This window comes from Oncorhynchus keta, chromosome 23 (assembly GCF_023373465.1).
Source record: "Oncorhynchus keta strain PuntledgeMale-10-30-2019 chromosome 23, Oket_V2, whole genome shotgun sequence".
In the NCBI taxonomy this organism is placed as follows: Eukaryota; Metazoa; Chordata; class Actinopteri; order Salmoniformes; family Salmonidae; genus Oncorhynchus; species Oncorhynchus keta.
In genome coordinates this window covers 18130043-18155445 of record NC_068443.1, presented here as the reverse complement: position 1 = coordinate 18155445, position 25403 = coordinate 18130043, and the positions used below count along the sequence as shown (strand labels likewise).

At 42.1% G+C, this 25403-nt stretch overlaps 2 protein-coding genes across 6 annotated transcripts; one reads left to right on the top strand and one right to left on the bottom strand.

Annotated features, from left to right (window-relative positions):
• Nucleotides 1-544: 544 nt before the first annotated feature.
• Nucleotides 545-13156, bottom strand: LOC118374491 (outer dense fiber protein 2-like). 5 transcript variants are annotated; one of them, XM_035760916.2, is made up of 14 exons: nucleotides 12911-13156; nucleotides 12179-12314; nucleotides 8529-8658; nucleotides 8263-8394; nucleotides 7999-8073; nucleotides 7524-7595; nucleotides 7270-7386; nucleotides 6741-6936; nucleotides 6502-6611; nucleotides 5762-5895; nucleotides 2627-2737; nucleotides 2395-2499; nucleotides 887-987; nucleotides 545-589 (listed from the first exon to the last, which is right to left on the bottom strand). In XM_035760916.2, exons 2-9 carry the CDS (start codon nucleotides 12310-12312, stop codon nucleotides 6595-6597), a joined length of 873 nt encoding a protein of 290 aa, XP_035616809.1. In that variant the 5' UTR covers nucleotides 12313-12314; nucleotides 12911-13156; the 3' UTR covers nucleotides 545-589; nucleotides 887-987; nucleotides 2395-2499; nucleotides 2627-2737; nucleotides 5762-5895; nucleotides 6502-6594. The 5 variants fall into 5 exon arrangements, with proteins under 5 accessions (XP_035616809.1, XP_035616806.1, XP_035616810.1 ...); XM_035760913.2 differs by having other exon boundaries at nucleotides 6751-6936; XM_035760917.2 differs by lacking the exon at nucleotides 5762-5895.
• Nucleotides 13157-13320: 164 nt separating this feature from the next.
• On the top strand, nucleotides 13321-25285 carry LOC118374490 (E3 ubiquitin-protein ligase TRIM41-like). Its single transcript, XM_035760911.2, has 6 exons — nucleotides 13321-14046; nucleotides 14210-14305; nucleotides 21481-21714; nucleotides 21990-22009; nucleotides 22259-22386; nucleotides 22589-25285. The coding sequence occupies exons 1-6, from the start codon at nucleotides 13441-13443 to the stop codon at nucleotides 23170-23172; spliced, it is 1668 nt and encodes a 555-aa protein (XP_035616804.1). The 5' UTR covers nucleotides 13321-13440; the 3' UTR covers nucleotides 23173-25285.
• The last annotated feature ends 118 nt before the right edge of the window (nucleotides 25286-25403 follow it).

Here is a 25403-nt window from a genome sequence, read left to right as displayed (position 1 = left end):
TTTGTAATCAAGTTATTATTTAATTATGTGTATGTGTAATTCTGTGTGATTAGTTAGGTATTTAGTAAATAAATAATTAAACCCAATTTTGCATTGCTGATTCAAATTCTTAGCCAGGGTTCGTGCAGATAACCAATAATTTACAACTTTCAGATGAGACTGAATTAAGATGACGATTGATATTGGGAACTCCTTCAAGACTGTTGGAAAAGCATTACAGGTGAAGTTAGTAAAAATAAAGAAAAACCCTTGAATGAGTAGTTGTGTCCAAACTATTGACTGGTACTATATACATATTTATTTATTCTGAGCATTTACATTTGCTACTATACACATGATAGGTTTGAGTAAAACCATATGCTGAGCATATGATCATGAAATACTGTCCACACTCTATATAATCCAGCAGCTGCTAACATACAGTACCTGTTGCCTGACGTCGGCCAGAGCGGCCTCCAGTTCTCTGTTGAGAGCATGGCAGTCTGCTGAGCGCTGTTCTAGGTGCCTGCTGCTATAGTGTAAAGCGTCCTCCTGACCTGCCAGCCTACGGACCAGCCCCTGATTCTCCCCTTGCAGCTCTTCCATCTGCCTTGAGGAATACACAACGATACTTGAAGGGCACCTATTTAACTACATAAGGACTTCATAACACATTCATAACCTACACATAAAACAGTCATCAGCATTGTATACACATTTCAGAACATTTCAGAATTCACCCTGGACAGGCTTGAAACTTTTTAAAATTAAAAACAATACAATATTTCTTCAATGTCACTAATGTACTTTGACATGAGAAATATAGAAGAATCTCATTTGAAAATACCACTTGTAATAAAATGGGAGTATGTATGAATTATGTCTAATGAGAGAAAGATAAACTTACTTTTGAAGAGCATCCACTTTCTGCTGTAGCTGTGAGTTAGCCTCGTGGATAGACTCTTTTGTTTCCAATGACGATCTCATCTTCTCCCCTTGGCTCTCCCCCTGGATGGAGAATAATCATATTTTCAGAATTGGGGTTGGTCAAAAAATGTACTCTTTGACTGAATATCTTACATTCTGCATGCATTTTCAATTAGTATTGAACATGTGGACATGAATTGGGGTTCAAGCACATACAGTACAACAACACAAAGAGTTGTACAGATGCACTTAATTTGAATGCTTCTCACAGCAGGATAATACATGTGAATTATTATGAAAATTATAATGAATGGACATTTTTGTAGGGGTTGATCCATTTTTTGATTGCAGAAATCAAGTCAGAAATTTAAAGTGGAAATTACAAACTTTAGAAGCCTTTTAAAACTTTGAATACACTCAAATGTAAATGTCCTGCTGCTCAGGAATATTCTCTGCGACAACCGAGTGAACAAATTAAGATAGTAGATCTGTACCATGCAATGACTGGAATTACATTGGTTTATCAACACAGCACCCTCAACACTGCACAAAGGTAACATGAGCAACATTCAAAGGCAAGGATTGATTGAACAGTGCTGAAACCGTAGTAGACACATATCTTAAATCAGTTTAAGGTGACCATCAAGGCTCTATATACAACTAACAGGGGCACACAGGGTTGCAACCTTACTTGTCTTCCCACTGCAATCCGAGCACATTCAGTCACAGACCTTAACACCAAGTCAAAGCAGGACCGGGTTGGGATACACCATTATGATTATAACACTATAAAAGGAAACCACATATAAGGTTTGACTGCCATCTGGTGGTTGGCAGTGGTAAACGGCCACATTCTACATACTGTACTGTACTCCAACAGCACTTACTAGCCCATCTACAGGTTACCATAGTCTTACTGCTAAAATGCACACCTTGACCTGCAGTTGTCTAATGGCCTCTGCCTTGTCTGCACATGTCTTCTCGGAGCACTTCAGGTTGTCCTGGCACTCCGCAAGACTCTGCTCTGTGGCACTCAGTAACTCTGGGTACTCTTCCAGCACCCTTACACACCCCTCCAGTTCCAGTCTCACCTGGGGTCCATAGAGGGAGGGGCGCGCCGGCCAGCAGGGCAGGGGCACAGAGAAATGTTAATTGCTGATTGGCCACACCTCTCTAAGTAGCTCTCACTGACTGGACCACAACTGACAATACACGCATAGGAAGCTGGACACTCCCATTCACCACTGATATGTATTTACACAGAGATAATCTTTTAAAGGCTTTCAGCAAACAAATATCAAAAACACAGGATGTCACACTCATTTTGATTTAATTTAATCAAATATGGTTTGTGTCAAACTATTTCAAGCAATTTGATTTTATTCTTACACATGTTGAGTAGGCTATCTTTTTGCTTCAATATTGAAGGATGAAAACCAATTTAAGACAAAGCTCTTTACATTGAATGTAGCCAACAGAAGAGTATACCTTCTCCACTTCTGCCTCTCTTCCTTCTCTAATGTTCTCTGTTTCCCTCAGAACACTCTCCAACTTTATTCTCAGATCATCCACCTCCATTTGAAGCTCTGCTACCTGAGAGGTGTGCAATAACAGGTCAATAAAAACAAACAACTTCTACCTTACCTATGAATCTCTCAATGCATTTTTATAGGATTAGTAAGTATTGAAACTTGGATATGGGGGGATGTGGGATCCCTACCTGACGCTGATCCTGTTCTGCTTGGTCTTTCCTCTCCTGTAAGATAGTGCTCTCCTCTTTCAGTGCTGCTTCAGATTGGACCAGCTGCAGTTCCAGCCCAGCGATGGATGCCTGGAACATACATAAACCAATATAATCTTGAACACGACAGGAACAAATCACGTAATAATAATATACAGTACCAGTTAAAAGTTAAGACACACCTACTCATTCAATGGTCTTTATTTTTTACTATTTTCTAAATTGTAGAATAATAGTGAAGACATAAAAACTATGAAATAACACATATGGAATCATGTAGTAACCAAAAAAAGTGTTCAAATCTTCTTAGGAATCAAATCCCTTTAGCGGTATGGATTTGACAACATCCGGTGAAATGGCAGAGAGCCACATTTAAATTAATCTACTATAAATATTTAACTTTCATGAAATCACAAGTGTAATTCATAAAAATAAAGCTTAACTTCTTGTTAATCCAGCCACCATGTCAGATTTCAAAAAGGCTTTACGGCGAAAGCAAACCATGCGATTATCTGAGGACAGCACCCTGCATAAAAATGCATGACAAACATTTCAACCAGGGAGGTGCGACACGAAAGTCAGAAATAACGATATAATTCATGCCTTACCTTTGAAGATCTTCTTCTGTTGGCATTCCAAAATGTCCCAGAAACATCACAAATGGTCCTTTTGCTCTATAAACTCCTTTATATCCCCAAAATGTTCATTTATTTGGCGCGTTTGATTCAGAAAAACACCGGTTCCAACTCGCCCAACATGACTATAAATGATCTAATACATTATCTGTAAACTTGGTCCAAACATTTCAAACAACTTTCCTAATCCATCCTTAGGTATCCTAAAACGTAAATAATCGATAAAATTTAAGACGGAATATACTGTGTTCAATAGCGGATAAAATCAAAATGGAGCGAGCTACAGGTTGCGCGCCCCAAACAAAAGAGTCCACTTGGCTTGACACTCATTCTGAATAGCCGTACTTCTTAATTTCTCAAAGGAAAAACATCAACCAATTTCTAAAGACTGTTGACATCTAGTGGAAGCCATAGGAACTGCAACCAGGTGCCTTATAAATCTAGTTCCCCATAGAAAATCAATAGAAAATACAGTGAACTCAAAAATGTTTTTTCCTGGATGGCTTGTCCTCTGGGTTTCCCCTGCCAAATAAGTTTTGTTAAACTCACAGACATTATTTTAACAGTTTTAGAAACTTTAGAGTGTTTTCTATCCAAATCAAATATGAATATCCTAGCTTCTGGACCTGAGTAGCAGGCAGTATACTGCCCCCTATCCCAAATAGGTTTTAAACCAATCAAATTCTTCAAAGTAGTCACCCTTTGGGGCGGCAGGTAGCCTAGTGGTTAGAGCGTTGGGCCAGTAACTGAAATGTGGCTGGATCAAATCCCAGAGCTGACAAGGTACAAATCTGTCGTTCCACCTCTGAACAAGGCAGTTAACCCACTGTTCCCCAGTAGGCCGTCATTGTAAATAAGAATTTGTTTTTAACTTAGTGAAATAAAGGTTGTATTTAACAACATTTTTTAAATTGCCTTGATGACAGCTTTGCACACTCTTGGCATTCTCTCAACCAGCTTAATGAGGAATGCATTTCCGACCGTCTTGAAGGAGTTCCCACATATGCTGAGCACTTGTTGGCTGCTTTTCCTTTCCTGCAGTCCAACTCATCCCAAACCATTTCAACTGGGTTGAGGTCGGGTGATTGTAGAGGCCAAGTTATCTGATGCAGCACTCCATCAATCTCCTTGGTCAAATATCCCTTACACAGCCTAGAAGTATGTTATGGGTCATTATCCTGTTGAAAAACAAATTATAGTGCCAAGCGCAAACCAAAATGGGAAGGCATATCGCTGCAGAATGCTGTGGTATCGATGCTGGATAAGTTTGCCTTGAATTCTAAATAAATTACAGACAGTGTCACCAGTAAAGCACCTCCACACCATCACACCTCCTCCTCTGTGCTTCACGGTGGGAACCACAAATGCGGAGATCATCCGTTCACCTATTCCGCGTCTCACAAAGACTAGGCGGTTGGAACCAAAAATCTCAAATTTGGACTCATCAGACCAAAGGACAGATTTCCACCGGTCTAATGTCTATTGCTCCTGTTTTCCTTGCCCAAGCAAATCTCTTCTTTTTATTGGTGTCCTTTAGTAGTGGTTTCCTTGCAGAAATTTGACCATGAAGGCCTGATTCACGCAGTCTCCTCTGAACATGCGATGTTGAGATGTGTCTGTTACTTGAACTCTGTGAAGCATTTATTCAGGCAGCAATCTGAGGTGCAGTTATTTCTGTCCTCATGAGAGCCATTTTCATCATAGCACTTGATGGTTTTTGCGGCTGCACTTGAAGAAACTTTCAAAGTTCTTGAAATTTCCAAATTGACTGACCTTCACGTCTTCAAGTAATGATGGACTGTTGTTTATCTTTGTTTATTTGAGATTTTCTTGCCATAATATGCACTTGGTCTTTTACCAAATAGGGATTGTCTGTATACCATCCCTACCTTGTCACAACACAACTGGTTGGCTCAACGCATTAAGAAGGAAAGAAATGACAGAAATAAACTTTTAAAAAGGCACACCTGTTAATTTAAATGCATTCCAGGTGACTACCTTGTTGAGAGAATGCCAAGCGTGTGCAAAGCTGTCATCAAGGCAAAGGGTGGCTACTTTGAAGAATCTCAAATATAAACATTTATTTGTTTAACACTTTTTTGGTTAATACATGATTCCATATATGTTATTTCATCGTTTTGATGCCTTCACTATTATTCTGCAATGTAGAAAATAGTAAAAAATTATCTGGAATGAGGTGTGTCCAGACTTTTGACTGGTACTGTATATATATAATTATATCATCCTGAATTATGGTGGGAATAAATGACATGCTAGAATATACAGAGAAGGTATTCGAATTAGAAAGCAGTAGAGCTACAGTAAGTTTGTTATCTTAGATAGTTAGTTTACTTTAGATTATATAGGGGCTACTCTATGGCTCAAGGTAACATTTTGGTCAAACTAAATAAAAAAATAAATAATTGTCAGGTGGTGCACACACAACTTCAAGGTATATATTGGCGTTTTATTTTCCTACCTTGAGGGTTGCGTTCTCAAGGCCAATGTTTCTGTTTTCAGCGTTGAGTTTTTCCACTTTTAGCAATAAGACCTCATTTGCAGCAGCAAATTCTGCCCTCTTTCTGCAGCTTGACAGTAATGTCTGCTATTTGGCTGTAATGAAACAACAATAAAAATCTAAATAAAATCCAATTTTATTGGTCATGTACACATATTTTGCAGATGTTATCGCAGGGGTAGTGAAATGCTGATGTTTCTAGCTCCAACAGTGCAGTAATACCTAACAATGTTTTATTTATTTAACTTGGCAAGTCAGTTAAGAAGCTTTATCTTGACAAGGTCACAGTTGTAAATGAGAAATTGTTCTCAACTAGCCTACTTGGTTGAATAAAGGTGAAATAAAAATAAATTAAAAATGAACAAATTCTTATTTTCAATGACGGCCTTGTTCAGAGACTGAACGACAGATTTTTACCTTGTCAGATCAGGGATTCGATCTTGCAACCTTTCGGTTACAAGTCCAACACTCTAACCACTAGGCTACCTGCTGCCCCACAATACACACAAATCCCCAAAATAAAAATAAAGAAATTAAGAAATAAACAATTGTCGCTTGCCCAAATACTTTCTGTGAGGAGAAGATCTGAAAAGTTAAAAAAATTCAAGAACATTATTTATTGCCTCAAGGACCTGGATTGACAATATGCCAGACTTTGTGTCCATGACAAAAAATGAATACTAAGGCTTGAAATGACATACCCTTTTAGCAGTCCTATCTGTGCATCAAGCTGTATTCTCTCATCTGTCTTCTGCTCCTGTTGTCTCCTCCATGTGTCCCTCTCTGAATGAACCTCAGCCAGCTGAACATCCTACATGTCATAGAACATAACATAACGCACCTTACTGGCAGTGGCAATGAACTGGATACCCAAGTCGTGTAAAGTAGGGGACACCGTAGCTAAAGTAAAAACTGTGTTCTTATTGGTTCCCAACATTACCCATGCGTACTTTTTCCCTCAGCTTCGTGTAGCATTTATCCACAGCAGCTTCGAACCTCTGGGCCCTCTGTTTCTGGGCGCGGGTGGCCTTCTTCAGGACTCCTTTCTCCTGCGCTGCCTTCTCCGAAACACCAGAGATCTCCCCCCTCAGACCATCTATCTCCAGCTTCTGTGCCGTCAACTGCGTCTCCAAACCCTGGAAAAAAGTGAGGGAACACGCACAGTGTTTAGGCTATAAACATATCTACACACTAATTCCTTGCCTTAAAAAAAAAAAATTAAAAAAAAGATTTCACTTACAGACGACGTCCATCTTGGATGGGTCGTACATTAATATTGTCCACCATTCTTTGTGAAACAGAAAAGCATCTATTTTTTGCTGACTTTCTTCCCAACCCTCCCAGACACAGGCTGGAAATGGTGTATGTTGCTCTGTGTCTTATTCTACAGATAGTAAGGACAAGCCATTCTAATGGGACAATAAAGTGATTGATATATTCATAGACTGATGCCTGAAAATGTGTGTTACCCGGAGCTGCACGGTGAGACGGTTGTTGTCGGCCTCCCTGATGCGTAGCTGGCCCTGCAGGTGAGCACGTGTGGTCTCCACAGACTTGGTGGCATGGACCGCATTCTCTGTGTTCTCCTGTGGAGCATCAAAGCAGAAAGAGATGGTGTGAGGACAATGCCTTCATTTCATTTGTACCTTTGTCAATGTTTTAACATGTACAAATTGTGGTCATCGCTTGTGTATTTCATGTGAAATTAAAGGCCAATGCTAACCATTTCTTTCTTCCGCAAACCCATCAGTTCTTCAGACATTTTTTCTTTATCATTCAAATCTCCTTTCAAATGCTGGTGGAAACAAAATAACAATAAAACATATAATAAAAATACAAATATTTGATCTTTCTCACAGTACAATTTTAATTTCAAATGACAAATGTGTATAGTAAACAGTAGCAAATGCTTTTCTATCCAAAGTGTCTTACAAATTTAGCACACAAGTTTAGTATATGTGGCCCATGTGGGATTGAATCAAATCCCCAACTTTAATATAGCTGGCATCATGTTTCAACCCATTGAGCCATACTGCATTGAATGACCCTATTATCTGCCAAGGGGAGCTTAACAAACTGGCAGACCTTATAAAATCTTAAGCCTTGGCACCGCTATGTCAACATTTCAAAACGTTTCAATACAGGTCTGGAGTATTGTATGACGTTTTATTTTTTTCACCAAGGGAGAAGCAATTTACCAGATTATTACACTCAGCCTGTGTAAACTTCTTTATTAAGAGATCGATGTGTTTGTCTGTCTCCATTCGAGACGCCTAATACAGGAGACAAAAAGGGTAGTAAAATCATGTTAATTTAAGAAGACAACGTTGCAATAACACTTTACTTTAGTGCACAGGTTTAATGCATTCTAAAAACTTGTCATAAGCATGACCCCCTTATAAGCTGCTAGCTGACAGTCCTTCAAAGTAGTAATCATTAGCCATCAGATTAGAACTGCCAACCTCTGCATCCTTCAGGTCTTGGAGTTGCTGTCGAACAGACTTGTTTATCCGTTTAAAAACCTCCAACTTCTCCAGCAGAAGGCCTCTCTGCCTTGACATCCACCGGTATTCAGAAGCAGAGTGTCTTGAGTCCTTTGTAACAGAAGGATTAATTCAATTCTGCTTTTGACACCTTAAACATAGTAACCAAATTAATGATATGTTATGCCTCTCAAAATAAAGACAGGTGCACTGTCTGCACATCAACTGCAAAGGACTTCACGTACTGCAAAATCGTCCTCCAGTGTCTCCTTGAATGACATGAGCTGTATGGCTGCAGAATTGGCCGCTGCTTCGGCATTCATCAATGTCTTCAACAGGGGACTTTTGTCCACGGTTGCACCATAGTCTCCATAACTACATATAAAGAAAAGGCAGAGAGAGGGTTAGAAATCAGTTGGATCCACACTTAGAGCTGTGCCTGTGCTGTGCTTCTCACAAATCGTTTTATAATGTAGATGTATAGTGTATTTTTGTGATCCCCGACGCTCGGTCTGAACATTAACATGCATCACTTGCGGTATTTGGAAGCATAAGGACCTTATCTTTCATATCAGCTAGAAATAATTTTCAAATAACAATGTTAAATTAATACACAACTTGGCCATATCTCCATGTTACAGCGCTTGTTTAGGGACAACAGACGGAAGACAGGAGGCGACCACCTGTGCTAATTAGTTATCTAGCTGTATGGATCTGTGCAAAACTGCTAGAGTAAGTGTATCTCTTTTATTTGAAAGATTCTTTCTTGATGATGAATATGTTTTGATATGTTTTGAAAGCAGTATCACAAGCAATGATTATTGACGTTTCTAAATGTTAAAACACAGCATCAGGATGGAAGGAATGGCACCCGAGAGGATGGCTGCCGTTTTACAGGCTCCTAACCAACTGTGTTATTTTGTTAGTTTTTTGTTAGTTGATCGAGATTATCCTACCAACGGAACATTAAAAACTGTAATATCTTATGTTTCACAGAGTCATGGCTAAAAGACGACACTGATAATATAGAGCTGGCGGGATTTTCCATGCACCGGCAGAACAGAGAAGCTACATCTGGTAAGACAAGCTGTGGGGGTAGGGTTGCCAACTGTCCCGTATTAGTCAGGATGTCTCTTATATTTGGCTAATTTGGTTTGTCCCATACGGGACCTCCCTTGTCCCGTAAATTCATCCAATCACAGTAAAGCGTAAACTCGACAATTCCTGCAAGTAATTTCTGTTATTGTTCGGTCAGTTTGGCATATCAAAAATATATGGATAATCCTGCAAAAAAGAAAAGACTGTGCAGCTACAACAAACAATGTGAAGCAAAAAAGACGTGGGTTAAGCCCGTCAGTGGCGTGAAATTCTGCGACATGTTTGCACACGATGGCTCTCTCTTCATCCAGCTGTCGATAGTCTCCTGCGAAGCTGGCCAGCTCTTACATCAAACTTCAAGTCCCTTGGCGAGACCTGTCCTGTGGCACTGAAGAGTATTTTTGAGTCTGAAGAAAAAACAGAAGATGCTGAGATGTATCTGTGCTTTTTCCACAACGTGGGTGTCTTTTTGACCAACTCGTAAAAAAGCTGGAGGAAACATCGCTCTGCATCACAGATGTTTACGAGGAAGTCCAAAAGTTCAAAATGAAGATGCTTCAGCTAAAACAGGACAGTTTTTTTGGATACCAGACCAAGCACCTGATGGACAAACAATTGTAAGCACAAAGGTCCAAGCAGCAACATGACTGTGAAGTTCTATGACACTGTCACTACATACATTGACAAGTGGTTTGATTCCTCACCAGAACATTGTAATGGTGAAACTGATCAGCCTCTATGAGGAGCTCTCCTTCACTGACCTGGAGCAGGTGGTGGTGGCCCTCAAAATGACAGAGACAGTCAGTATGGACCAACTCTATGAGGAGCTCTCTTTCACTGACCTGGAGCAGGTGGTGGTGGCCCTCAAAATGACAGAGACAGTCAGTATGGACCAACTCTATGAAGAGTGTTGTGCTAGCCGGGAGGAAATACAGAAAGCCAGACAAGGATACCACAAAATCCGCCAGTGAGAAGTCGGTGGCAGTTTTCCAAAACCTCGGGAAAGCCAACTTAATCAACATGTTCAGGATTGGCTCATTTGTCCTAAGTGTGCCAGACTCAAATGTCTTTGTAGAGAGGATTCTGTCTGATGACCATTAAATGGTCAGACTCAAGAAACAGATGGAGCACAGAGGCTCTGTGACAGAGCTGATCAAAAATGAACTTCAAATATCTGTGAACTGTGACTTGTCATGTAATGACTTCTCTCTGGCTAGGAGAAAGGACTGCTTGAATCAGTCAAAAGCAGCAAAAAATATGTAGACTTGGTGAGTGACTCAGGCCTCTCTTTTCCTCTTTTGCATTTGAAAAGTTGTTTTTTGGCTGTAAAGGTCCAAATTGTGATTTCTTGGATCATTTATTTTGAGGTTTATTCACACAACTTTACATAATGATACAGTTTTAGTAAAGCTATAGACTAAATTGAATATAGTGTAACGACCCTGGGTTTATAAGCATGGATATCGACTGCTGCTCGAGCATGCATTTGCGGCACAGTCGATAGCGCGCTGGACTTTGGGCTAGAAGGTCGAGGGTTCGAGACCTGCTCCCTGCTGTTTCGTTACACTGGTGTCAGAAGTGATCGGACCTTGCATCCACGACAGTGTGTGTGCTTGGCCGGTGAGCGCGTGCCTATAAGACGTAGAGTCGCAAGATAGAGCAAGGACGCGCTCTTTGAAAGGAGGGAGTAGTGTAACGACCCTGGGTTTATAAGCGTGATTATCAACTCTGCTACTCAAGCATGCATTTGCAGCACAGTCGATAGCGCACTGGACTTCGGGCTAGAAGGTTGAGGGTTCGAGACCTGCTCCCTGCTGTTTCATTACCATACAAATGTTTTGCCTTTCCAATTGAATAAGAATATATGCTGTTCACACAACACCATACCCATACCACCGTGCACTGGCATGCAACCTTTTGTCCCTTATTTGGGAGTGAGAAAGTTGGCAACGCTAGGTGGGGGTGTGAGTATTTGTCAATAACAGCTGGTGCGTGATGTCTAATATTAAAGAAGTCTCGAGGTATTGCTCGCCTGTGGTAGAGTACCTCATGATAAGCTGTAGACCAAACTATCTACCAAGTGGCGCTCCTAGCGGCCGGGAACCTTAATGCAGGCAAACTTAAATCCGTTTTACCTAATTTCCACCAGCATGTCACGTGTGCAACCAGAGGAAAAATAACTCTAGACCATCTTTACTCCACACACAGAGACGCATACAAAGCTCTCCATTTGGCAAACCTGACCATAATTATATCTTCCTGATTGCTGCTTACAAGCAAAAACTAAAGCAGGAAGCACCAGTGTCTCGGTCAATAAAAAAAGTGTTCAGATGACGCGGATGCTACGCTACAGGACTGTTTTGCTAGCACAGACTGAAATATGTTCCGGGATTCATCCAATGGCATTGAGGAGTATACCACCTCAGTCACCGGCTTCATCAATAAGTATATCAACGACGCCGTCCCGACAGTGACCATACGTACATATCCCAACAAGAAGCCATGGATTACAGGCAACATCCGCATCGAGCTAAAGGCTAGAACTACTGCTTTCAAGGAGCGGGACACGAATCCGGGCGCTTAAAAGAAATCCCACTAGGCCCTCAGATGAACCATCAAACGAGCAAAGCGTCAATACAGGATTAAGCATGTGACAAATAAAGTTTGATTTGAAGTTCAGATAAGGCAGCGGTAGGCGAAAACAATGGCTGAGAACTGTAGGGAGAAGGCAGAATGCCGCCTAGAGATTTCGAGAGCGAACTATCCCCTAAACAAAACTGTGGCCCATAGATCTCACGAGTTGCTCTCCATCTCAGGGGTTTTAGTGTAGACGCTGCTGCGTATCCTGCTCCCTCTCCCAGGCTCTGAGAAGCCATCTACATCCTCGTCTAAAGAGTCCTGGAAGGGTTCCTCAGGAGACATGGCTCTCATTTCTGCAGGGGGTGAAAGAGGACTATAGGTGTTAGTCTTACAGTTTTCACATAATCACATTTCCATTTTCTAATAAAAGACACTAGACAACTGTAATGACAAGGAGATTATGAAAATGATGGATGCACTGACAAAATATGATATGAGAAGATATACACAGACAATACCAGACATGTGTACAATGTATTGCAAGTATAGCTAGAATTGTAGCTAACTTACAGGTGTCATACATGGAAATTGTCCAAGGCAACATTTACCTGTTCTACTTCTCAATCAATTACTATCTCCTCTACAAACGACCCTGTACTGTCACTGATTATTAGGCTACAACCAGTGCTTGTTCTTTCCACCATTAGCTATTAGCTGAGATGATCCATTTTGCCCTTCAGAGCCAAGGAACAGTAGTTAGCTCGCTACACAATCTTTGGTATCTGGATACAGTATGCTAGCTGAGTTAGCTAGCAAAGGCCAGTTAGTTAGAATTACTAAGATGAAACGCAAAATCAAACCGAGTTTGCATTAGGTAAGAAACATCTATAACCAAGACGTATCTAGCTAAATTGGCAAGGTTAGACTTCATATTAAATATATTTTTTACCTTCATTCACTTTCGTGCCTCTTGTCTTGTGCTACTGTACTGTAAGATGCTTGACGTTCGTTGCATCCATTGGTTGATTTGAGTCCCGCCTTTTTACTCGCAATAAGTTGAGGCTGAGGCATTGGGCGTAAAGACTTAAGGTAAACAAACCCTACTAGAGCGTGGTTATTAGCTAAATTAACCAAACAATGGTTGTTCGGGGTTTAACCCATCCACTTACATTTTCTATATGAAATAAGTATTATGTCATAAACAAAATATTTTGAGTAAAACCGAAGTGAAAAAAATCAACAGCAAAGTAATTCAACTGGAACAACAAAGTAATGAACATGTGTAAATGAAACTGCACCAGATTCAAAAGCTGTACAGTAAAGTCACGTGACATTCAAATTTGAAACGGACCGTTTTGATTGGACGAAGCACTTATACATTTCTCTTCTCAATTTTCGTTTTCATCACAACCAATTTACCTAGTTATTGAAGAGAGCGCACTCGTTTTGGTTATATTCTGAACCGTACATTTGTTTGGCATGGAGTTCATATCTCTTGACGAGGAGCTTATTTGCGCCGTCTGCCGTGACATATTTGTCGAGCCTGTGACTTTGCCCTGCGGTCATAATTATTGTGAAGGCTGTGTGAAGCAGTTGAAAAGATCTGCGGTGAAAGTCGAAAACATCAATGCCGAAAACATCAATGCCGAGGGTGGATTCGAGAGACTGTGTTACACCTGTCCTCTTTGCCTTGCACCGTGCGATTCAACGTTAAACTTGAAAAACAACGTGGTACTTAACAACATAATTGAAAAGTACCACAGTAAACGTGCAAGCGGTGTCGACTGCACTGTTTGCAAAGGTGATCAGAGGATGTTCGCAGAAAAGAGTTGTGTCAGCTGCAAAGAGTCATATTGCACCGTCCACATCATACCACACTTTGAGAACGCTGTACTGCGCCAACACGTTCTGGTGAGCCCGATGGGCGACACTGGCAGACTCTGCAAAGAGCACGGGAAGGAACAGGAACTTTACTGCGAGACAGACCAGACCCCCCTGTGTGCCTACTGCATGCTACCTGCCGAGGCCAAGCACCTGGATGGGCACAATGTCGTGAAACTGGCAGATGCGCTGGATACTTTAAGGGTGAGGTGGTGTCTCATTCTCATTTTGGCCACTTGTGCATAAGCATGCATGGAAGATACTTTGAGTTTGCGCTATTTTCATAATCTATTAGAATGTGTCTTGTTAATTGGTAAATCACTAATTGTACAATTAATCAATGTTATGTCTTTAATTGTTTTGATAGGGGAACTGTCACCTCAAACTTCAGGGTATTAAAGAGAGTCTGACTGAAGTAAAGAATGGCCTGGCAAAAATTGATGAAGCTGCTTCGCGTTCCAAGGTAACACCGAGCCTATCATGTTGACTATGTCAGCAAGAAAATTAACCCAAACCCCACATGAAATGTTGAGGCTCCTCTCACCACTTCTGTTAAACTAGTCTGAATAGTGAGTGCATGTAGTGGCAGACCGGACACGTCGCGTGCGCGAGCGTCGCAAAATAAATTTAGGAATCCATGTTATTCAATTATTGCACCCACATTCCTCGCCTGCGTTGACAAAGGGCTAAAATAGAACTCTTTCTATTTCTGAAGCAGATTGCGCTGCAAGCTCCTGCCTCTCCCATTTCCTCATTGGTTTATAGAAGCAGGTACCCACGCCATCTCCTCATTGGTTATATCCACGTCGTTGATTGAAAGACAACATTTTTACCGGATGTCGTGGTCAAGGTGTAGATGCCAATCACCATATAAGTTCAAAGATGAAAAAGCCTGGAAGGAGGAGAGATGACTAGAAATGATTCGGTTGGCCGTTTTATGTGTGGATTAATTGTCGGAGTAGAAGACCTTGTGCATTTCAGGTAAAATAACAACTCAATGTTTATATCCCAGGACAAATTAGCTAGCAACAGCAAGCTAGCTAAATGGGACAAATTAGCCAGCAACAGCAAGCTAGCTAAATAGGACAAATTAGCTAACTAGCTAAATTGCTATGCATGTTTAATGCTTTTTGACTTGTCCCCAAATTAATGTAATTGGTTCAGAGTTTGTTTTGATATTTTAACCTGCGTTTGGTGTAGGGGGACAAAATGCATTTATGAACGATGGCTCATGCCTGGGGCCTGACATGATCAGGCAGCCTCGTGAACTTGGCATAACTAATGTATTAAACTAAATTATCTTGCCATCCTACTCCACTTGAGGTCCTACTTCGCTCGTGAATAATCTCCCATGTACGCTATTATAGAGCCCCTAGTTCCACTCTTCATACCCCTGATACCTCCTTTGTCTCACCTCCCACACATGCAGTGACCTCACCCATTACAACCAGCATGTCCAGAGATACAACCTCTCTCATCATCACCCAGTGCCTGGGCTTACCTCCGCTGTACCCGCACCCCACCATACCCCTGTCTGCGCATTATGCCCTGAATATATTCTACCATGCCCAGAAATCTGCTCCTTTTATTCTCTGTCCCCAACGCTCTAGGTGACCAGTTTTGATAGCCTTTAGCCGCACCCTCATACTACTCCTTCTCTGTTCTGCGGGTGATGTGGAGGTAAACCCAGGCCCTGCATGTCCCCAGGCACCCTCATTTGTTGACTTCTGTGATCGAAAAAGCCTTGGTTTCATGCATGTCAACATCAGAAGCCTCCTCCCTAAGTTTGTTTTACTCACTGCTTTAGCACACTCTGCTAACCCTGATGTCCTTGCCGTGTCTGAATCCTGGCTCAGGAAGGCCACCAAAGATTCTGAGATTTCCATACCCAACTATAACATTTTCTGTCAAGATAAAACTGCCAAAGGGGGAGGAGTTAGCCTGCAAAGTAATGTCATACTTTCCAGGTCCATACCCAAACAGTTCGAACTACTAATTTTGAAAATTACTCTCTCCAGAAATAAATCTCTCACTGTTGCCACCTGCTACCGACCCCCCTCAGCTCCCAGCTGTGCCCTGGACACCATTTGTGAATTGATCGCTCCCCCATCTAGCTTCAGAGTTTGTTCTGTTAGGTGATGTAACCTGGGATATGCTTAACACCCCGGCAGTCCTACAATCTAAGCTAGATGCCCTCAATCTCACACAAATCATCAAGGAACCCACCAGGTACAACCCTAAATCTGTAAACAAGGGCACCCTCATAGACGTTATCCTGACCAACTGGCCCTCCAAATACACCTCCGCTGTCTTCAGCCAGGATCTCAGCGATCACTGCCTCATTGCCTGTATCCGCTACGGCGCTGCAGTCAAACGACCACCCCTCATCACTGTCAAACGCTCCCTAAAACACTTCTGTGAGCAGGCCTTTCTAATCGACCTGGCCCGGGTATCCTGGAAGGACATTGACCTCATCCTGTCAGTTGAGGATGCCTGGTCATTCTTTAAAAGGAACTTCCTCACCATTTTAGATAAGCATGCTCCGTTCAAAAAATGCAGAACTAAGAACAGATATAGCCCTTGGTTCATTCCAGACCTGACTGCCCTCGACCAGCACAAAAACATCCTGTGGCGGACTGCAATAGCATCGAATAGTCCCCGCGATATGCAACTGTTCAGGGAAGTCAGGAACCAATACACACAGTCAGTCAGGAAAGCTAAGGCTAGCTTCTTCAGGCAGAAGTTTGCATCCTGTAGCTCCAACTCCAAAAGGTTCTGGGACACTGAAGTCCATGGAGAACAAGAGCACCTTTCCCAGCTGCCCACTGCACTGAGGCTAGGTAACACGGTCACCACCGATAAATCCATGACTATCGAAAACTTCAACAAGCATTTCTCAACGGCTGGCCATGCCTTCCGCCTGGCTACTCCAACCTTGGCCAACAGCTCCGCCCCCCGCAGCTACTCGCCCAAGCCTCTCCAGGTTCTCCTTTACCCAAATCCAGATAGCAGATGTTCTGAAAGAGCTGCAAAACCTGGACCCGTACAAATCAGCGGGGCTTGACAATCTGGACCCTCTATTTCTGAAACTATCCGCCGCCATTGTCGCAACCCCTATTACCAGCCTGTTCAACCTTTTTTTCATATCGTCTGAGATCCCCAAGGATTGGAAAGCTGCCGCAGTCATCCCCCTCTTCAAAGGGGGAGACACCCTGGACCCAAACTGTTACAGACCTATATCCATCCTGCCCTGCCTATTTAAGGTCTTCGAAAGCCAAGTCAACAAACGGGTCACTGACCAACTCTAATCCCACCGTACCTTCTCATCTGTGCAATCTGGTTTCAGAGCCGGTCACAGGTGCACCTCAGCCACGCTCAAGGTACTAAACGATAACATAACCGCCATCTATAAAAGACAGTACTGTGCAGCCGTCTTCATCGACCTTGCCAAGGCTTTCGACTCGGTCAATCACCATATTCTTATCGGCAGACTCAGTAGCCTCGGTTTTTCGGATGACTGCCTTGCCTGGTTCACCAATTACTTTGCAGACTGAGTTCAGTGTGTCAAATCGGAGGGCGTCCGGTCCTCTGGCCGTCTCTATGGGGGTGCCACAGGGTTCAATCCTCGGGCCGTCTCTTTTTTTTTTCTGTATATATCAATGATGTTGCTCTTGCTGCGGGCGGTTCCCTGATCCACCTTTACGCAGACGACACCATTCTATATACTTCCGGCCCGTCCTTGGACACTGCTATCTAACCTCCAAACGAGCTTCAATGCCATACAACACTCCTTCCGTGGCCTCCAACTGCTCTTAAACGCTAGTAAAACCAAATGCATGCTTTTCAACCGTTCGCTGCCTGCACCCGCACACCTGACCAGCATCACCACCCTGGATGGTTCCAACCTTGAATATGTGGACATCTATAAGTACCTAGGTGTCTGGCTAGACTGTAAACTCTCCTTCCAGACTCATATCAAACATCGCCAATCGAAAATCAAATCAAGAGTCTGCTTTCTATTCCGCAAACAAAGCCTCCTTTACTCACGCCGCCAAACTTACCCTAGTAAAACTGACTATCCAACCGATCCTCGACTTCGGCGACGTCATCTACAAAATTGCTTCCAACACTCTACTCAGCAAACTGGATGCAGTCTATCACAGTGCTATCCGTTTTGTCACTAAAGCACCTTATACCACCCACCACTGCGACTTGTATGCTCTAGTCGGCTGGCCCTCGCTACATATTCGTCGCCAGACCCACTGGCTCCAGGTCATCTACAAGTCCATGCTTGGTAAAAGCTCCGCCTTATCTCAGTTCACTGGTCACGATGGCAACACCCATCCGTAGCATGCGCTCCAGCAGGTGTATCTCACTGATCATCCCTAAAGCCAACACATCATTTGGCCGCCTTTCGTTCCAGTTCTCTGCTGCCTGTGACTGAAACGAATTGCAAAAATCGCTGAAGTTGGAGACTAATCTCCCTCACCAACTTCAAACATCTGCTATCTGAGCAGCTAACCGATCGCTGCAGCTGTACATAGTCTATCGGTAAATAGCCCACCCATTTTCACCTACCTCATCCCCACAGTTTTTATTTATTTACTTTTCTGCTCTTTTGCACACCAACACACCAATATCTCTACCTGTACATGACCATCTGATCATTTATTACTCCAGTGTTAATCTGCAAAATTGTAATTATTCACCTACCACCTCATGCCTTTTGCACACAATGTATATAGACTCCCCCTTTTTTTTCTTTTTTTTCCCCTTCCTACTGATATTGAGTTGTTAATTGTTTACTCCATGTGTAACTCTGTTGTCTGTTCACACTGCTATGCTTTATCTTGGCCAGGTCGCAGTTGCAAATGAGAACTTGTTCTCAACTAGCCTACCTGGTTAAATAAAGGTGATATAAAAAATTATAGTGCTTGTGACAAATGGATTGGTATCTGTTTTCCTCCTTTAAATTTGTCTCTAGATATTGAACAGTTTTGAACGACTTCACTATTACGACCCCATGCCTGAAACCTGACTGTTTTTGAGACACAGGCCTATGTGTCTTCCGCTTCCCTCTGCGCGGCATGTGAGCGTCAATCATTGCACTACACTGCTCAAGAGCGTTTGCATAGCCAGGCTCTAAAATAGAACTTGGTTCTATTTGTGATGCTTGATGCACTGCAAGTCCCGCCTCTCCTATCTCATTGGTTTTTAGGAGCATATACCCATGTGGGTGATTTGAAAGATGAACTGAAGTCCACACTCCAGTCCAGTTAGTTGGTGGTGGTAATGCACCTTAAAGTTCTTTGCCAACTGCCATATAAAGTCCAAAAAGAAGAAGCTGTAGAAATGACTAGAAACCACCTCGGTTTACCCTTTTATCTGTGGATTAATTGTCGATGTAGACCTTGTGCAGTTCAGGTAAAATAACAACCCAATGTTTATATTCCAGGACAAATTAGCTAGCAACAGCAAGCTCGCTAAATTGCCATAATTGTTTGCTTTTTGACCTGTCCCCAAATTAATTTAGTTGGTTCTGATTTTTCAACCTGCGTGTCTTGATCGTGTGTGTGTACAAAATCAACACGTGCGGTCTGGTCAGCATGTTACTGTGCATTATTTTCAATTGTGGTTTTGACAACTTTTTTTCTACACGCATCTCCTTTGCATACAATTACTAACTATGCTCTTCCCTGATGCATTTCACTCAAGTTGTGGTTAAATATTTGTTTTTCTCCTTTCCCATCTTCAAGTCATTTGCCATATTTTCCTTTTTAGCCTCATGAACATAACTTGGTTGCAGTTTGTATCTGTGCTAGAATTGTTGAAGTCCATAAAATATATCAGTATTGTCAATATTGAATAGGAAAATAACAGATATAGGTATTGGCCCACAATTTATGAATCCCTAACTTGAAAGTGTAAAACAGACAATATGTACACTGAACAAAATTATAAATGCAAAAATGTAAGAGTTTTCTGAGTTACAGTTCATATGAGAATCTGTCAATTCACCTGTTTTAGGCCCTAATCTATGGATGTCACGTGAAGGAATAGATATGCATCTGTTGGTCACAGATACCTTAAATAAAAGGTCATGCCGTAGATCAGAAAACCAGTCCGTATCTGGTGTGACCACCATTTACCTCGTGCAGCGCGACATCTCTTTTGCATAGAGTTGACCAGGCTGTTGATTGTGGCATGTTGTCCCACTCATTTTCCATGGGTTACATGACAGGGGAGTATGTCGGCCATGGAAGAACATGGACACTTTCAGCATCCAGGAATTCTGTACAGATCCTTGCGACATGGGGCTGTGCATTATCATGCTGAAACGTGAAATGATGGCGGCAAATGACTGGCACGACAATGGGCCTCAGGATCTCCTCACGCAATCTCTGCATTCAAATTGTCATCGATAAAATGCAATTGTGTTCGTTGGCCATAGCTTATGCTTGCCCATAATAACCCTACCGCCATGGGACACTTTGTTCACAACGCTGACATCAGCACAACGCCATACACGCTGTCTGCCATCTGCGTGGTACAGTTGAAACCTGGATTAATCTGTGAAGAGCACACTTCTCCAGCATGCCAGTGGCCATCGACGGTGAGCGTGTACCCCACTGAATTCGGGTACGACGCCGAACTGCAGTTAGGTCAAGACCCTGGTGAGTACAACAAGCATGCAGATGCGCTTCCCTGAGACGGTTTCTGACAGTTTGTGCAGAAATGCTTCAGTTCAGTTTCATCAACTGTCCGGGGTGGCTGGTCTCGGATGATCCCGCAGATTAAGAAGCTGGATGTGGGTGGCTGGTGTGGTTACACGTGGTTGAGGCCATTTGTATGTACTGACTTTCTCTAAAACATGTTGGATGTGGTTGTTGGTAGAGAAACAAACATTAAGTTCTCTGCCAATGGATCTGGTGGACATTCCTGCAGTCAGCAAGACAATTGCATGCTCCCTCAACTTGAAACATCTGTGGCATTGTGTTATGACAGACCTGCACATTTGATTGTCCTCGGTGCACCTGTAACGATCAGGCTGTTGAATCAGATTCATATTCCACACCTGTCAGGTGTATGGATTACCTTGGCAAAGGAGAAATACTTACGAACAGGGAACCATTTGTTTACCATCTTTGAGAAATAAGCTTTTTGTGTATATGGAACGTTTCTGGGATCTTTTATTTCCTCATGAAACATGGGCGCGGCTATTTTTTTTAATACTGCCTTTTTTTTCTTTTCTTGCCTGCAAATAATAGCTTTTGGTGAACAAATCAGTCAAAATGTTTAAATCTGTGCGGTACTCCGTTGAACTTTGAAATCCTGACGTAGCCCTCGAGTCAAAATTATTGCCCACCCTTGTTCTGTGGCAACGCAAATACCTTTTTAGTAGTAAGGGGCATTTTAATTATTTCACCTAGAAGAGCTGGCTCCGAACAGCTCTTTGTTCAGTAGCCTTGATAGGCCCCCGCCCATGTCTATTTAACTAAGACTGGCTTCTGCCTGGGGCCTCCAAGTCAATAACTCCGCCCCAGCGTGAATGCAGTGTTTGTCTGGCCCCAGCGTGAATGCAGTGTCTGTCTGGTTTAATCAGGTTACACTCCTGACGGTCACCCATTTATTTAACAGGCCAGTCTGGAGAGGCAGCAAAGTGAGTGCACAGCCTTCCTGCGCAGAATCAAGCTGTTCCTGGAGTTTGAGGAGCAGGCGTGGCAGAAGAGGTTCTCTGTGGACATGGTGCAGGAGAGCAGGAATGGGAAGCAGCGGACAGAGGGCCTGAGGAGGCTGCAGGACAGGCTGACACAGGCACAGGACACCCTGCTGAAGACTCAGACCATCAGTGACCCCCTGGTGCTGCTCCAGGTAGAGCAAAAGCATGATTTGGGCATAATGCATGTTTTTTTTAAAAGAAAGACTGAACGCTGATTTGAAACAATGGTGAGCACAGCATTGTCTAGTTTGTCCAGGCTAGGAGTGTACTGGGACGTAAGTCTAAATGAGAGTTGAAATTTGGCACCACAAAAACAAAAAAAACAGTAGGCAGCGCACCCAATGCCACTTATGCTAATTATCAATTCATTAAGAGTATGGCTACTTTTCCTAAGGATTTATTTTAACTGTTCAATTTCATTAAACAGCTCTTGAAGAATGAGGAGTGGTAAGTTGAAATGATTAATTTTTTTATTTTTGACTGAATTATAGCTGAAGACACCACCCACAAACAATTCCCTCAAAGTAGAATAATTAAATGTCATTCCTTTAAAAAAAACTTTTTTAATGACCAGCACCACAGTATTTCATTGACAAATGTCTTTACAAGTATGTAAATAATTGGTGCAACAGACTACACATTATGTTCATCTCGCTAAATTCTGAACATTAGTGATCTTAAATTTCCCTGTTGCAGGGCAGACCTGCTTCAAAGGGACATTTGTTCCCGTCAGATGCAGAAGCTTAGTAATTGGAGTGGAACCAAGCTTGTGGCTTCATCTAGAATCACCCCCCTATTCCAGACTCTCCAGAAAACATTTCAAGGTATTCCGTCTCCATGAAGCGCAGTTAATACAAGTTAAAAAATATATAATTATTAGACTGATTAGTTCAATATTCGTCTATCTAAGCGTTCACACAACTATAGTACATTAGAAGCCTATTGTGTTTTTGGCCAGCCAATTGTTCCTGTCAGCCATTTTAAAGTAACGTTTTTGCTCGTATCTCTAATATTATGTCTCTGTAGGAGATGTCATTTTCTTTTCTGAATTAAGTGCCCACCCTAAACTGAAGTTGGACCCTGACTCTGGCTCTGTGTGGGTGACTGAGGAGGACCAGCGACATGAGGAACCATGTTACCTTGATCGGCCTTACTGTGTGATGGGAGTCATTATCTCCTCCAAGGGTGTGCACAATTGGGAGGTGGAAGTAGAGGGGCTCTCTTCTTGGGCCATCGGTGTAGCTTTCCTTGGCCCATCCCAGATAGCGGTGACCTGCAAGCTCGGCACTGATGACCAATCATGGAGTCTGAGTTACAGCAAGAGCAAGCAGCAGTTCTCTGCCCAGCATGACTGGCTGGCATTTGCGTTCCATGCACCGGACTCCAACCCACCCAGACGGATTGGGGTCTTTCTGGATGTGGACAGTGGAATCCTGAGCTTCTATGATGCAGTGAGGATGGCGTGTCTCTACACTTTCTACTGTACCCTGGATCAGGATTCAGCCAGCCAAACTTACCTCAGACCAGCCTTCTGCCCTAGGCTGAAGGAGGATGACCAGCCACTGTCGACTAAGCCAATGAGGGTGCTGCGCCCAGTCTCAAACTTTTAGGCACTACAACCAACATGGTATCCTTCACACTAATACATTCACTAGCAGCTAGCATGCTTTTCTTTTTGTTCCAAATGCTTAGTTTGAAACACTGACCATTGAATTGTTTGAAATGTAAGAAAATATGGAGAACCTGTTTTTGTAAATCCACTCAAACTGTTACACAGCTTAAAATGACCCTACAGTTTGGCAAAATCCCAAGATCTAGTAAATTGTCGGAGCCTTTGAATGTCTTGTAAGTGAACTAATTAGATAAATATATGCAGTGTGCATTGTAGAGGTTGACCGATTTAATCGGAATGGCTGATTTAATTAGGGCCGATTTTTCAAGTTTTCATAACAATCTGTAATTTTGGACACCGATTTTGCCGATTTAAAAAAAAAATATATATATATTTACATCTTTATTTAACTAGGCAAGTCAGTTAAGAACACATTCCTATTTTCAATGACAGCCTAGGAACGGTGGGTTAACTGCCTTTTTCAGGGGCAGAACGACAGATTTTTACCTTGTCAGCTCAGGGATTCAATCTTGCAACCTTACGGTTAACTAGTCCAACGCTCTAACCACCTGCCTCTCATTGCACTCCACGAGGAGACTGCCTGTTATGCGAATGCAGTAAGCCAAGGTAAGTTGCTAGCTAGCATTAAACTTAATCAATCATAATCACTAGTTATAACCACACGTGGTTGATATTACTAGTTTATCTAGCGTGTCCTGCGTTGCATATAATAGCTGCAGTGCGCATTTGCGAAAAAGGACTGCTCCGTGTACCCAACCATAAACATCAATGCCTTTCTTAAAATCAATACACAAATCTATATTTTTAAACCTGCATATTAACTAAAAGAAATCCAGGTTAGCAGGCAATATTAAGCAGGTGAAATTGTCACTTCTCTTGCGTTCATTGCACGCAGAGTCAGGGTATATGCAACAGTTTAGGCCGCCTGGCTCATTGCGAACTAATTTGCCAGAATTTTACGTAATTATGACAACATTGACTTTTGTGCAATGTAACAGGAATATTTAGACTGGATGCCACCCGTTAGATAAAATACTGAATGGTTCCGTATTTCACTGAATGTATAAATGTCTCGTTTTCGAGATGATAGTTTCCGGATTCGACCATATTAATGACCTACGGCTCTGTTATTCTGTGTGTTATGTTATATTTAAGTCTGATTTGATAGAGCAGAGTGACTCAGCGATGGTAGGCAGCACTTTCGTGAGTTTTGCCAGCAGCTCTTCGTAATGCTTCAAGCATTGTGCTGTTTGATTTCAAGCCTATCAACTCCCGAGATGAGGCTGGTGTAACGATGTGATGTGAAATGGCTAGCTAGTTAGCGGGGTGCGCACTAATTGCATTTCAAACGGCACTCGCTCTGAGACATGGAGTAGTTGTCCCCCTTGCTCTGCATGGGTATAGCTGCTTCGAGGGTAGCTGTTGTCGTTGTGTTCCTGGTTCGAGCCCAGGTAGAAGCGAGGAGAGGGACTGAAGCTGTACTGTTACACTGGCAATACTAAAGTGCCTATAAGAACATCTAATAGTCAAAGGTTAATGAAATACAAATGGTATAGAGGGAAATAGTACTATAATAACTACAACCTAAAACTTCTTACCTGGGATTATTGAAGTGTTAAAAGGAACCACCAGCTTTCATATGTTCTGAGCAAGGAACTTAAACGTTAGCTTTCTTACATGGCACATTGCACTTTTACTTCAACACTTTGTTTTTCCATTATTTAAACCAAATTGAACATGTTTCATTATTTATTTGAGGCTAAATAGATTTTATTGATGTATTATATTAAGTTAAAATAAGTGTTCATTCAGTATTGTTGTTGTCATTATTATAAATAAAAATCGGTAGCGGCTTTTTTGGTCCGCCAATAATCGGTATCGGCGTTGAGAAATCATAATCGGTCGACCTCTAGTGCATAGCATCTGAGCATCAGCAATGTATTCTCTTTTTCTACATGTTTCCTGCCAGACTAGACTACCAAATCTACAAATGCTTATTGACAGGTGTTTAGTTTCTATTTCTTGTGGTCCTCTGTTGGATTGTTCATCTTAACACTGCATTAAAATAAATTTGTCCTATTACGATTGTATTGTTGTGATAGTTTTAAAAATGTGTGTATCTGGGACTTAAGTCCTGGTTCTGGTCACAGTCCTATAATTGTTAAACAGCAGTAGGTTACTGTTATCTCCTGACATAGCTGGCATTCT